We start from the raw sequence: 16194 nt of genomic DNA on the forward strand, positions 1-16194 counted from the left end.
ACTGAGAGAGAGGGAAAGGGGTCACAGTTACTGAGAGAGAGGGAAAGGGGCCACAGTTACTGAGAGAGAGGGAAAGGGGCCACAGTTACTGAGACTGAGAGAGAGGAAAAGGGGCCACAGTTACTGAGAGAGAGGGAAAGGGGCCACAGTTACTGAGAGAGAGGGAAAGGGGTCACAGTTACTGAGAGAGAGGGAAAGGGGCCACAGTTACTGAGAGAGAGGGAAAGGGGCCACAGTTACTGAGAGAGAGGGAAAGGGGCCACAGTTACTGAGAGAGAGGGAAAGGGGTCACAGTTACTGAGAGAGAGGGAAAGGGGCCACAGTTACTGAGAGAGAGGGAAAGGGGCCACAGTTACTGAGAGAGAGGGAAAGGGGCCACAGTTACTGAGAGAGAGGGAAAGGGGCCACAGTTACTGAGAGAGAGGGAAAGGGGTCACAGTTACTGAGAGAGAGGGAAAGGGGCCACGGTTACTGAGAGAGAGGGAAAGGGGCCACGGTTACTGAGAGAGAGGGAAAGGGGCCTCGGTTACTGAGAGAGAGGGAAAGGGGCCACGGTTACTGAGAGAGAGGGAAAGGGGCCACGGTTACTGAGAGAGAGGGAAAGGGGCCACGGTTACTGAGAGAGAGGGAAAGGGGCCACGGTTACTGAGAGAGAGGGAAAGGGGCCACGGTTACTGAGAGAGAGGGAAAGGGGCCACGGTTACTGAGAGAGAGGGAAAGGGGCCACGGTTACTGAGAGAGAGGGAAAGGGGCCACGGTTACTGAGAGAGAGGGAAAGGGGTCACGGTTACTGAGAGAGAGGGAAAGGGGCCACGGTTACTGAGCGAGAGGGAAAGGGGCCACAACTACTGAGAGAGAGGGAAAGGGGCCACAGTTACTGAGAGAGAGGGAAAGGGGCCACAGTTACTGAGAGAGAGGGAAAGGGGCCACAGTTACTGAGAGAGAGGGAAAGGGGCCACGGTTACTGAGAGAGAGGGAAAGGGGCCACGGTTACTGAGAGAGAGGGAAAGGGGCCACGGTTACTGAGAGAGAAGGAAAGGGGCCACGGTTACTGAGCGAGAGGGAAAGGGGCCACAACTACTGAGAGAGAGGGAAAGGGGCCACAGTTACTGAGAGAGAGGGAAAGGGGCCACAGTTACTGAGAGAGAGGGAAAGGGGCCACAGTTACTGAGAGAGAGGGAAAGGGGTCACAGTTACTGAGAGAGAGGGAAAGGGGCCACAGTTACTGAGAGAGAGGGAAAGGGGTCACAGGTAAGTTACAGGAGTTATCGGGAGAATAAGGTAGGAACAATCACATTTACAGAGGAGAAGATCCTAACAGAACTGACAAGACTGAAAGTGGATAAATCAATGGGGCCAGATGGGATACATCCAAGCATACTAAAAGAACTTATAGGGGTGCTGGTAACACCATTAACAGAATTATTCAAGCAGTCACTAGCTACTGGAGTCATTCCAGAGGACTGGAAAAGGGCAAATGTTGTCCCACAGCACAAAAGTGGAAGTAAGGAAGAGGACAGTAACTAGTGACCAGTGACTACCGACCAGTGACTACCGACCAGTGACCTTACATCAGTAGTAGGGAAATCATGGAAACACTCTTATAAGAAAGAGTCGTAGATTATCTCAAATCCAGCAATTTGCAGTATCCCAAACAGCATGGATTTACTGGGGGAGATCATGTCACACAAATCTTATTGACTTTTTTGACTGGGTGACTAAGGAAATAGATAAAGGGGGGGCATATATATTGCTTATCTAGACTTTAGTAAGGCTTTTACACTGTTCCACATCGCAGACTGATAAATAAACTGGAAAGCATGGGATTGGATTCTATGACTGTTGAATGGATCAGATCATGGCTGCAGGATAGGAAACAGAGAGTTGTAGTAAACGGAGTGTATTCACAGGAGGGAAATGTTACCAGTGGAGAACCTCAGGGATCTGTACTGGGATCAGTGCTTTGTAATATCTTTATTTGTGACATTGCAAATGGTATTGAAGGGAAACTATGCCTTTCTGCAGATGACACAAAGGCATGCAACAGGGCAGACACACCAGGAGGGGTAACACAAATGATTGATGATCTAGGTAGACTAGAGGGATGGGCAAGAATGTTGCAACTACAGTTTAATGCCAAAAAATGCTAAATCATGCACTTGGGTCTCAAAAATCCAAAGGCTAAATATAGTATTAATGGCACTATACTGGTAACTACTGAGGAGGAGAGGGATCTAGGAGTCACTATTTCAGGTGACATAAAGGCTAAATATAGTTTTAATGGCACTATACTGGTAACTACTGAGGAGGAGAGGGATCTAGGAGTCACTATTTCAGGTGACATAAAGGCTAAATATAGTATTAATGGCACTATACTGGTAACTACTGAGGAGGAAAGGGATCTAGGAGTCACTATCTCAGGTGACATAAAGGCTAAATATAGTATTAATGGCACTATACTGGTAACTACTGAGGAGGAGAGGGATCTAGGAGTCACTATTTCAGGTGACATAAAGGCTAAATATAGTATTAATGGCACTATACTGGTAACTACTGAGGAGGAGAGGGATCTAGGAGTCACTATTTCAGGTGACATAAAGGCTAAATATAGTATTAATGGCACTATACTGGTAACTACTGAGGAGGAAAGGGATCTAGGAGTCACTATCTCAGGTGACATAAAGGCTAAATATAGTATTAATAGCACTATACTGGTAACTACTGAGGAGGAGAGGGATCTAGGAGTCACTATTTCAGGTGACATAAAGGCTAAGTATAGTAGTAATGGCACTATACTGGTAACTACTGAGGAGGAAAGGGATCTAGGAGTCACTATTTCAGGTGACATAAAGGCTAAATATAGTATTAATGGCACTATACTGGTAACTACTGAGGAGGAGAGGGATCTATGAGTCACTATTTCAGGGGACATAAAGGCTAAATCTAGTATTAATGGCAATATACTGGAAAGTACTGAAGAGGAAAGGGATCTAGGAGTCACTATCTCAGGTGACATAAAGGCTAAATATAGTATTAATGGCACTATACTGGTAGCTACTGAGGAGGAAAGGGATCTAGGAGTCACTATCTCAGGTGACTTATAGGCTAAATATAGTATTAATGGCACTATACTGGTAACTACTGAGGAGGAGAGGGATCTAGGAGTCACTATTTCAGGTGACATAAAGGCTAAATATAGTATTAATAGCACTATACTGGTAGCTACAGAGGAGGAAAGGGATGTAGGAGTCACTATCTCAGGTGACTTATAGGCTAAATATAGTATTAATGGCACTATACTGGTAACTACTGAGGAGGAGAGGGATCTAGGAGTCACTATTTCAGGTGACATAAAGGCTAAATATAGTATTAATGGCACTATACTGGTAGCTACAGAGGAGGAAAGGGATCTAGGAGTCACTATTTCAGGTGACATAAAGGCTAAATATAGTATTAATGGCACTATACTGGTAACTACTGAGGAGGAAAGTGATCTAGGAGTCACTATCTCAGGTGACAAAAAGGCAAGCTATGCACCAAAGCAATGAGGAAGGCCAGTCAGATGCTTGGTACATAGGGAGAGGAATCAGTAGCAGAAAGAAAGAAGTGATAATACCACTGTATAGGTTATTGGTACGTCCTCATCTCCAATACTGTGTTCAGTTCTGGAGGCCATATCTCCAGAAGGGTACTAATACATTATAGAGATGGTAGAAAGAAGGGCAACTAAAATGGTGCAAGGACTGCACCACAAAATGTACCAAGAAAGACTAAAAGATCTTATATGTATAGTTTGGGGCAGAGAAGGGAAAGGGGGGACATGATAGAAATGTTCAAATCTATAAAGGGTTATAACAAGGTAAAGGAAGGAGACATTCTTCATAGGAAGAGAAGTATTAGAACAAGAGGACATGTTCTGACACTGGGGGGTGGTAGGTTCAGGGGAGATGTGAGGAGAAATGACATCACAGAAAGGTTAGTGGACAAGTGGAATAGCCCCCATCAGAGCTGGTAGAGGCCAAGACAGTAGAGCAATTTAAACATGCATGGGGTAGACATAAGGATATCCTTCAGAAGCAGTAAGGATCAATAAGGGTTTAGGTAACAATATGTTTAAAAATGGGGCAGACTAGATGGGCCAAGTGGTTCTTATCTGCCGTCACATTCTATGTTTCTATGGATCAGCCATAAACATTACTACATATTACATGGCATATTCTATGGATCAGCCATAAACATTACTACATATTACATTTCACATTCTAGTCATATGCCATAAACACTACTACATATTACATGGTACATTGTACAGATCATCCATAAACACCACTACATATTACATTGCACATTCTAGTCATCAGCCATAAACACCACTACATATTACATGGCACATTGTATAGATCAGCCATAAACACCACTACATATTACATGGCACATTCTAGTCATCAGCCATAAACACAACTACATATTACATGGCACATTGTATAGATCAGCCATAAACACCACTACATATTACATGGCACATTCTAGTCATCAGCCATAAACACAACTACATATTACATGGCACATTCTATGGATCAGCCATAAACACCACTACATATTACATGGCACATTGTATAGATCAGCCATAAACACCACTACATATTACATGGCACATTCTATGGATCAGCCATAAACACCACAACATATTACATGGCACATTCTAGTCATCAGCCATAAACACAACTACATATTACATGGTACATTGTATAGATCAGCCATAAACACCACAACATATTACATGGCACATTCTAGTCATCAGCCATAAACACCACTACATATTACATGGCATATTCTATGGATCAGCCATAAACACTACTACATATTACATGGCACATTCTAGTCATCAGCCATAAACACAACTACATATTACATGGCACATTCTATGGATCAGCCATAAACACCACTACATTTTACATGGCACATTGTATAGATCAGCCATAAACACCACAACATATTACATGGCACATTCTAGTCATCAGCCATAAACACAACTACATATTACATGACACATTCTATGGATCAGCCATAAACACCACTACATATTACATGGCACATTGTATAGATCAGCCATAAACACCACAACATATTACATGGCACATTGTATAGATCAGCCATAAACACCACTACATATTACATGGCACATTGTATAGATCAGCCATAAACACCACTACATATTACATGGCATATTCTATGGATCAGCCATAAACACTACTACATATTACATCATACATGCCTACCCTCCCGGTTTTCGCGGGAGGCTCCCGATTTTTCGGGTAACCCCCCGCACCCCCGGAAGGGTAGGCATTTCTCCCGCATTCTGCCCACTTCCTAGTGAAGTGGGCAGAATTAGGAGAATACCCGCGGCAATCGCGGGTCTCCGTGAAGGGGGCGGGGCTTAAGCTGTGATTCTGCATGAATCACAGCATTTGGCCCCGCCCCCTATGTAAATTGTGCCCAATCGCGGCAATTTTACCACGAGGGGGCGGGGCTTAATGACGCAAATCGTCAAGCCCCGCCCCCGTCGGCCCCCTGCTGCATCTCTTACCCGGGCTTCTCCCGGGAAGAGAATATTAAAGGTAGGCAACCCTGTATTACATGGCACATTCTAGTCATCAGCCATAAACACAACTACATATTACATGGCACATTCTATGGATCAGCCATAAACACCACTACATATTACATGGCACATTGTATAGATCAGCCATAAACACCACAACATATTACATGGCACATTCTAGTCATCAGCCATAAACACAACTACATATTACATGGCACATTGTATAGATCAGCCATAAACACCACTACATATTACATGGCACATTCTAGGCATCAGCCCGGAACTCTATTTTTATTTCTAATATTAGAAAAGATTTTCTTCGGGGGTGTAAGAATAGTGTGAGATGTATCAGTCAGCTGGCCGTACTAACACTCTCCAACCTGCTCTATACACAGTATGACTAGTTGTATATAATGTACTATCACCCTGTGTATAGAGAAGGTTGGGGGGTGTTAGGGAGATAGTATGACCAGTGAAATATAATGTGCTATCTCCCTGTGTATAAAGCAGGTTGGGGGGTGTTAGGGAGACAGTATGACCAGTGAACTATAATGTGCTATCTCCCTGTGTATAGAGCAGGTTGGGGGGTGTTAGGGAGATAGTATGACCAGTGGTATATAATGTGCTATCTCCCTGTGTATAGAGCAGGTTGGGGGGTGTTAGGGAGATAGTATGACCATTGATATATAATGTGCTATCTCCCTGTGTATAGAGCAGGTTGGGTGGTATTAGGAGACAGTATGACCAGTGGTATATAATGTGCTATCTCCCTGTGTATAGAGCAGGTTGGGGGGGTGTTAGGGAGATAGTATGACCAGTGGTATATAATGTGATATCTCCGTGTGTTTAGAGCAGGTTGGGGGGTGTTAGGGAGATAGTATGACCAGTGACATATAATGTGCTATCTCTCTGTGTATAGAGCAGGTTGGGGGGTGTTAGGGAGATAGTATGACCAGTGGTATATAATGTGCTATCTCCCTGTGTATAAAGCAGGTTGGGTGGAGTTAGGGAGATAGTATGACCAGTGACATATAATGTGCTATCTCCCTATGTATAGAGCAGGTTGGAGGGTGTTAGGAGATAGTATGACCAGTGGTATATAATGTGCTATCTCCCTGTGTATAGAGCAGGTTGGGGGGAGTTAGGGATATAGTATGACCAGTGGTATATAATGTGCTATCTCCCTGTGTATAGAGCAGGTTGGGGGGTGTTAGGAGATAGTATAACCAGTGGTATATAATGTGCTATCTCCCTGTGTATATAGCAGGTTGGGGGGTGTTAGGGAGATAGTATGACCAGTGATATATAATGTGCTATCTCCCTGTCTATAGAGCAGGTTGGGGGGTGTTAGAGAGATAGTATGACCAGTGGTATATAATGTGCTATCTCCCTGTGTATAGAGAAGGTTGTGGGGTGTTAGGGAGATAGTATGACCAGTGGTATATAATGTGCTATCTCCCTGTATATAGAGCAAGTTGGGGGGTGTTAGGGAGACAGTATGACCAGTGATAGCACATTATATATCACTGGTCATACTATCTCCATGTGTATGGAGCAGATTGTGGGGTGTTAGGGAGATAGTATGACCAGTGGTATATAATGTGCTATCTCCCTGTGTATAGAGCAGGTTGGGGGGTGTTAGGGAGATAGTATGACCAGTGGTATATAATGTGCTATCTCCCTGTGTATAAAGCAGGTTGGGTGGTATTAGGAGACAGTATGACCAGTGGTATATAATGTGCTATCTCCCTGTGTATAGAGCAGGTTGGGGGTGTTAGGGAGATAGTATGACCAGTGGTATATAATGTGCTATCTCCCTGTGTATAAAGCAGGTTGGGTGGTATTAGGAGACAGTATGACCAGTGGTATATAATGTGCTATCTCCCTGTGTATAGAGCAGGTTGGGGGGTGTTAGGGAGATAGTATGACCAGTGGTATATAATGTGCTATCTCCCTGTGTATAGAGCAGGTTGGGGGGTGTTAGCACATTATATACCACTGGTCATACTATCTCCCTAACACCCCCCAACCTGCTCTATACACAGGGAGATAGCACATTATATACCACTGGTCATACTATCTCCCTAACACCCCCCAACCTGCTCTATACACAGGGAGATAGCACATTATATACCACTGGTCATACTGTCTCCTAATACCACCCAACCTGCTTTATACACAGGGAGATAGCACATTATATACCACTGGTCATACTATCTCCCTAACACCCCCAACCTGCTCTATACACAGGGAGATAGCACATTATATACCACTGGTTATACTATCTCCTAACACCCCCCAACCTGCTCTATACACAGGGAGATAGCACATTATATACCACTGGTCATACTATATCCCTAACTCCCCCCAACCTGCTCTATACACAGGGAGATAGCACATTATATACCACTGGTCATACTATCTCCTAACACCCTCCAACCTGCTCTATACATAGGGAGATAGCACATTATATGTCACTGGTCATACTATCTCCCTAACTCCACCCAACCTGCTTTATACACAGGGAGATAGCACATTATATACCACTGGTCATACTATCTCCCTAACACCCCCCAACCTGCTCTATACACAGAGAGATAGCACATTATATGTCACTGGTCATACTATCTCCCTAACACCCCCCCAACCTGCTCTAAACACACGGAGATATCACATTATATACCACTGGTCATACTATCTCCCTAACACCCCCCCAACCTGCTCTATACACAGGGAGATAGCACATTATATACCACTGGTCATACTATCTCCCTATCTCCCTGTGTATAGAGCAGGTTGGGGGGTGTTAGGGAGATAGTATGACCAGTGGTATATAATGTGCTATCTCCCTGTGTATAGAGCAGGTTGGGGGGTGTTAGGGAGATAGTATGACCAGTGGTATATAATGTGCTATCTCCCTGTGTATAGAGCAGGTTGGGGGGTGTTAGGGAGACAGTATGACCAGTGGTATATAATGTGCTATCTCCCTGTGTATAAAGCAGGTTGGGTGGTATTGTGAGACAGTATGACCAGTGGTATATAATGTGCTATCTCCCTGTGTATAAAGCAGGTTGGGGGGTGTTAGGGAGATAGTATGACCAGTGGTATATAATGTGCTATCTCCCTGTGTATAAAGCAGGTTGGGTGTTAGGGAGATAGTATGACCAGTGGTATATAATGTGCTATCTCCCTGTGTATAGAGCAGGTTGGGGGGTGTTAGGGAGATAGTATGACCAGTGGTATATAATGTGATATCTCCCTGTGTATAGAGCAGGTTGGGGGGTATTAGGAGACAGTATGACCAGTGGTATATAATGTGCTATCTCCCTGTGTATAAAGCAGGTTGGGGGGTATTAGGGAGATAGTATAACCAGTGGTATAGAATGTGCTATCTCCCTGTGTATAGAGCAGGTTGGGGGGTGTTAAGGAGATAGTATGACCAGTGGTATATAATGTGCTATCTCCCTGTGTATAGAGCAGGTTGGGGGGTGTTAGGGAGATAGTATGACCAGTGGTATATAATGTGCTATCTCCCTGTGTATAGAGCAGGTTGGGGGGTGTTAGGGAGATAGTATGACCAGTGGTATATAATGTGCTATCTCCCTGTGTATAGAGCAGGTTGGGGGGTGTTAGGGAGATAGTATGACCAGTGGTATATAATGTGCTATCTCCCTGTGTATAGAGCAGGTTGGGGGGTGTTAGGGAGATAGTATGACCAGTGGTATATAATGTGCTATCTCCCTGTGTATAAAGCAGGTTGGGGGGTGTTAGGGAGATAGTATGACCAGTGGTATATAATGTGCTATCTCCCTGTGTATAGAGCAGGTTGGGGGGTGTTAGGGAGATAGTATGACCAGTGGTATATAATGTGCTATCTCCCTGTGTATAGAGCAGGTTGGGGGTGTTAGGGAGATAGTATGACCAGTGGTATATAATGTGCTATCTCCCTGTGTATAGAGCAGGTTGGGGGGTGTTAGGGAGATAGTATGACCAGTGGTATATAATGTGCTATCTCCCTGTGTATAGAGCAGGTTGGGGGGTGTTAGGGAGATAGTATGACCAGTGGTATATAATGTGCTATCTCCCTGTGTATAGAGCAGGTTGGGGGGTGTTAGGGAGATAGTATGACCAGTGGTATATAATGTGCTATCTCCCTGTGTATAAAGCAGGTTGGGGGGTGTTAGGGAGATAGTATGACCAGTGGTATATAATGTGCTATCTCCCTATGTATAGAGCAGGTTGGGGGGTGTTAGGGAGATAGTATGACCAGTGGTATATAATGTGCTATCTCCCTGTGTATAGAGCAGGTTGGGGGGTGTTAGGGAGATAGTATGACCAGTGGTATATAATGTGCTATCTCCCTGTGTATAAAGCAGGTTGGGGGGTGTTAGGAGACAGTATGACCAGTGGTATATAATGTGCTATCTCCCTGTGTATAAAGCAGGTTGGGGGGTGTTAGGGAGATAGTATGACCAGTGGTATATAATGTGCTATCTCCCTGTGTATAGAGCAGGTTGGGGGGTGTTAGGGAGATAGTATGACCAGTGGTATATAATGTGCTATCTCCCTGTGTATAGAGCAGGTTGGGGGGTGTTAGGAGATAGTATGACCAGTGGTATATAATGTGCTATCTCCCTGTGTATAGAGCAGGTTGGGGGGTGTTAGGGAGATAGTATGACCAGTGGTATATAATGTGCTATCTCCCTGTGTATAAAGCAGGTTGGGGGGTGTTAGGGAGATAGTATGACCAGTGGTATATAATGTGCTATCTCCCTGTGTATAGAGCAGGTTGGGGGGTGTTAGGGAGATAGTATGACCAGTGGTATATAATGTGCTATCTCCCTGTGTATAGAGCAGGTTGGGGGGTGTTAGGGAGATAGTATGACCAGTGGTATATAATGTGCTATCTCCCTGTGTATAGAGCAGGTTGGGGGGTGTTAGGGAGATAGTATGACCAGTGGTATATAATGTGCTATCTCCCTGTGTATAGAGCAGGTTGGGGGGTGTTAGGGAGATAGTATGACCAGTGGTATATAATGTGCTATCTCCCTGTGTATAGAGCAGGTTGGGGGGTGGTAGGAGATAGTATGACCAGTGGTATATAATGTGCTATCTCCCTGTGTATAGAGCAGGTTGGGGGGTGTTAGGGAGATAGTATGACCAGTGGTATATAATGTGCTATCTCCCTGTGTATAAAGCAGGTTGGGGGGTGTTAGGGAGATAGTATGACCAGTGGTATATAATGTGCTATCTCCCTGTGTATAGAGCAGGTTGGGGGGTGTTAGGGAGATAGTATGACCAGTGGTATATAATGTGCTATCTCCCTGTGTATAGAGCAGGTTGGGGGGTGTTAAGGAGATAGTATGACCAGTGGTATATAATGTGCTATCTCCCTGTGTATAGAGCAGGTTGGGGGGTGTTAGGGAGATAGTATGACCAGTGGTATATAATGTGCTATCTCCCTGTGTATAGAGCAGGTTGGGGGGTGTTAGGGAGATAGTATGACCAGTGGTATATAATGTGCTATCTCCCTGTGTATAGAGCAGGTTGGGTGGAGTTAGGAGATAGTATGACCAGTGATATATAATGTGCTATCTCCCTGTGTATAGAGCAGGTTGGGGGTGTTAGGAGATAGTATGACCAGTGGTATATAATGTGCTATCTCCCTGTGTAAAGAGCAGGTTGGGTGGTATTAGGAGATAGTATGACCAGTGGTATATAATGTGCTATCTCCCTGTGTATAGAGCAGGTTGGGTGGTATTAGGAGATAGTATGACCAGTGGTATATAATGTGCTATCTCCCTGTGTATAGAGCAGGTTGGGTGGTATTAGGAGATAGTATGACCAGTGATATATAATGTGCTATCTCCCTGTGTATAGAGCAGGTTGGGGGTGTTAGGAGATAGTATGACCAGTGGTATATAATGTGCTATCTCCCTGTGTATAGAGCAGGTTGGGTGGTATTAGGAGATAGTATGACCAGTGGTATATAATGTGCTATCTCCCTGTGTATAGAGCAGGTTGGGTGGTATTAGGAGATAGTATGACCAGTGATATATAATGTGCTATCTCCCTGTGTATAGAGCAGGTTGGGGGTGTTAGGGAGATAGTATGACCAGTGGTATATAATGTGCTATCTCCCTGTGTATAAAGCAGGTTGGGGGTGTTAGGGAGATAGTATGACCAGTGGTATATAATGTGCTATCTCCCTGTGTATAGAGCAGGTTGGGGGGTTTTAGGGAGATAGTATGACCAGTGGTATATAATGTGCTATCTCCCTGTGTATAGAGCAGGTTGGGGGGTGTTAGGGAGATAGTATGACCAGTGGTATATAATGTGCTATCTCCCTGTGTATAGAGCAGGTTGGGGGGTGTTAGGGAGATAGTATGACCAGTGGTATATAATGTGCTATCTCCCTGTGTATAGAGCAGGTTGGGTGGTATTAGGGAGATAGTATGACCAGTGATATATAATGTGCTATCTCCCTGTGTATAGAGCAGGTTGGGGGGTGTTAGGGAGATAGTATGACCAGTGGTATATAATGTGCTATCTCCCTGTGTATAGAGCAGGTTGGGGGGTATTAGGGAGATAGTATGACCAGTGGTATATAATGTGCTATCTCCCTGTGTATAGAGCAGGTTGGGTGGTATTAGGGAGATAGTATGACCAGTGATATATAATGTGCTATCTCCCTGTGTATAGAGCAGGTTGGGGGGTGTTAGGGAGATAGTATGACCAGTGGTATATAATGTGCTATCTCCCTGTGTATAGAGCAGGTTGGGGGGTATTAGGGAGATAGTATGACCAGTGGTATATAATGTGCTATCTCCCTGTGTATAGAGCAGGTTGGGGGGAGTTAGGGAGATAGTATGACCAGTGGTATATAATGTGCTATCTCCCTGTGTATAGAGCAGGTTGGGGGGTGTTAGGGAGATAGTATGACCAGTGGTATATAATGTGCTATCTCCCTGTGTATAGAGCAGGTTGGGGGGTATTAGGGAGATAGTATGACCAGTGGTATATAATGTACTATCTCTCTGTGTATAGAGCAGGTTGGGGGTGTTAGGAGATAGTATGACCAGTGGTATATAATGTGCTATCTCCCTGTGTATAGAGCAGGTTGGGGGGAGTTAGGGAGATAGTATGACCAGTGGTATATAATGTGCTATCTCCCTGTGTATAGAGCAGGTTGGGGGGTATTAGGGAGATAGTATGACCAGTGGTATATAATGTGCTATCTCTCTGTGTATAGAGCAGGTTGGGGGTGTTAGGAGATAGTATGACCAGTGGTATATAATGTGCTATCTCCCTGTGTATAGAGCAGGTTGGGGGGAGTTAGGGAGATAATATGACCAGTGGTATATAATGTGCTATCTCCCTGTGTATAGAGCAGGTTGGGGGGTGTTAGGGAGATAGTATGACCAGTGGTATATAATGTGCTATCTCCCTGTGTATAGAGCAGGTTGGGGGTGTTAGATATTACTTTGTAGATCTGTAATCTATGTTTAGAATGGTTCATATAGTGATTTATGGCACTCGGTGCAGATTTCTGTGCCCGCTGCCACATGATGGGAGTATTTGCACTTCTACAATTGTATTATGTTGCTGATAATATTTTCGTTGCTTCTTATTAAGCAAATATTTGAGCTTTATTCTTGTATGTTGGTTATGAATATTTGTGTTTTAAATAGATTATAATATTAAAACTTTATTTTTCTGGGGGCACTCACACTATTAATAAAAGTAGAGTCTCCTTTCTTCATATTTTTTGTTCTGTCTAAAATGATACTTTCCTGGATGCACCCCCACAATTAGATTCCAGGTGAGAGTTTTATACCAGTAGATCTAATTTGAATAGTGGGTAATATACAGTCTTTATTGATTTCTTGTCTCATCACAGTGTTCTCTTTTTCTAATTACCTGTGCTGAGGTTTTCACCTTTTCCCTTGTGATTATCTCTTATTGTGACTCAGGCCCTGATTCAGAGCCGGTCGCTCTTTCATAGCGCTCGCTCTGAATCAGGGCCGTCCCTCTGATATTAAGAGAGGCCTCCTGGCCGCTCGCATAACTGTGGGTAACCACCCACAGCTATAGCGAGCGGCCAAAATGATGGTCGCGATGGTCAAGACCATCACGACCATCGGGCTTGCGACGAGACCCTTGCTGTAGGGTCTCGTTGCCACAAGCCCTGGAGTTCTTTTGGCTCTAACAGAGCCAAAAGAACTCCCACTGACATCACTTGTGATGTCAGTGGGGCCGGCCCCAGACGGTAGGCGTTCCCATGGGAACGCCTCCATCTGGGCAGCCACGCACCCGGCACGCCCACCGAAGGGGGCGTGCTGTCAATCACCATCCACAGCACACCCCCTTTCGTGCGAGACCCATAACGACGGCTTGGCATGCGCACAACGGAGCCGCCTCAGTCGTGCGCATGTACACTTGACCAACATCGACCCGCTTGCAAGTGCTCATCGCTCGCGAGCGGGTCTGAATTAGGCCCACAGGCCCAATGGTTTATTATAGGTAACGTGTACATATGGATTATAATCACATTGTATGTATTATCTCTTATTGTGACTCAGGCCCAATGGTTTATTATAGGTAACGTGTACACATGGATTATAATCACATTGTATGTATTATCTCTTATTGTGACTCAGGCCCAATGGTTTATTATAGGTAACGTGTACACATGGATTATAATCACATTGTATGTATTATCTCTTATTGTGACTCAGGCCCAATGGTTTATTATAGGTAACGTGTACACATGGATTATAATCACATTGTATGTATTATCTCTTATTGTGACTCAGGCCCAATGGTTTATTATAGGTAACGTGTACACATGGATTATAATCACTTTGTATGTATTATCTCTTATTATATCTCAGGCCCTATTGGAGTTCCGGCTGATGTTCCGGAAATCTCATTTTCTGCAGCTCTTACCTCCCCATTACCAGAGCCTGGAACTATTGGATTTGACAAGATTTTGGTAAATGACGGCAATGCATATGACCCATTAACTGGTACGTAAAGGTTTCATTTTATAATCATGGTAAACAAGTTACCACAGAAACCAAAGCACTAACTTGTCCATTACCTGAATCTTACCCCACAATCAGGACACTGTTGTCTATCCAAGGGCTGGCATTGCCCCGGCAGCCTTTACAATTCTTCATGTCAGGGCCTACTAGGGCCTGTAGTGCACCAGTAAGAAAATATCCGGGTGTTGGGAAGAGCCATAGTGATATCACCTCCCCCTAGATACTGCAGCATCATACTGTGCCTGGCTTACGGCTGTTTGGCAATATGGTGGGGCACCCACACTGTTCCTCCTGCTATTTTGCCAAACATGGCTGGTAATACCTGGTGCTGGTATTCAAAAATTCAGGGAAACCCCATGCCCTTTGACCCCCAATACTTCCACTACCAGCCTAGGTAGAAGAACTAGTGCTGGCTGTAGTGAGTTGTAGATTTGGCTCTGGTTCTCCTCCTTGGTTGTGGACTCTCTGCATGTCGTGATAGTGGAGGATCTCACAGTGAAAACAGAGCTCAATGGAGCATTCCAAAGCCTCTCTGCTCACTACATCATGTGTCTGTGGTTACATTATATGGTAATTATCAACATATTCTAGCCTATCACAGTGAATTATACTTAGAAAACACACTCATTCTTTCATGGGATTGCTGCCTTAAAAAAATAACTTTATATATAATTTTTATAAAGTTATTTTGTTTAGTTAAACCTATATATTCTAAATTCTATCAAATAAAAAATACATAGTAAACAAATTATACTAAGAAATTAAATGCTGAGAAGCAGTTTGTTCATTCATTTTCTTATGGCGATAACAGGAGAATTGTGATGATATTTGTTACAAACGCATGCGGTGATGGCGACTCTTACCACCGATGATGTATAGGGCATGCTCCCGTCCCCAGGAACATCTTCCAGAGACCCCCACGTTGCTTTTATTGTTGTGTAATTAAGCATATTTATCTCTGTCGTCATGCTTTCTGAATAGCTTTTCATGTGTGACGCTAATGTATGATGGATACAGTATGACACTAATACATATATGATGGATACAATACGACACTAATACATATATGATGGATACAGTATGACACTAATACATATATGATGGATACAATACGACACTAATACATATATGATGGATACAGTATGACACTAGTGTATGACTGATACAGTATGACGCTATGGTATGACTAATACAGTATGACACTAATACATATAGGATGGATACAGTATGACACTAGTGTATGACTGATACAGTATGACGCTATTGTATGACTAATACAGTATGACACTATTGTATGATGGATACAGTATGACACTATTGTATGATGGATACAGTATGATACTATTGTATGACTGATACATTATGACGCTATTGTATGACTAATATAGTATGACACTATTGTATGATGGATACAGTATGACACTATTGAATGACTGATACAGTATGACACTATTGTATGATGGATACAGTATGACGCTATTGTATGACTGATACAGTATGACACTATTGTATGACTGATACAGTATGACACTATTGTATGATGGA

At 43.7% G+C, this 16194-nt stretch overlaps 1 protein-coding gene across 2 annotated transcripts in view; it reads left to right on the forward strand.

Annotated features, from left to right (window-relative positions):
- Window positions 1-16194, forward strand: part of EMILIN1 (elastin microfibril interfacer 1) — a 495028-nt gene that overhangs the window by 467811 nt on the left and 11023 nt on the right. For both annotated transcript variants that reach the window (XM_088455577.1, XM_088455578.1), the window contains one exon: window positions 14497-14631. In XM_088455577.1, the coding sequence (XP_088311703.1) occupies window positions 14497-14631 (135 nt within the window). The remainder of the gene's footprint in view (window positions 1-14496; window positions 14632-16194) is intronic.

Source organism: Taudactylus pleione, unplaced genomic scaffold (assembly GCF_031769625.1).
Source record: "Taudactylus pleione unplaced genomic scaffold, aTauple2 ptg000661l, whole genome shotgun sequence".
In the NCBI taxonomy this organism is placed as follows: Eukaryota; Metazoa; Chordata; class Amphibia; order Anura; family Myobatrachidae; genus Taudactylus; species Taudactylus pleione.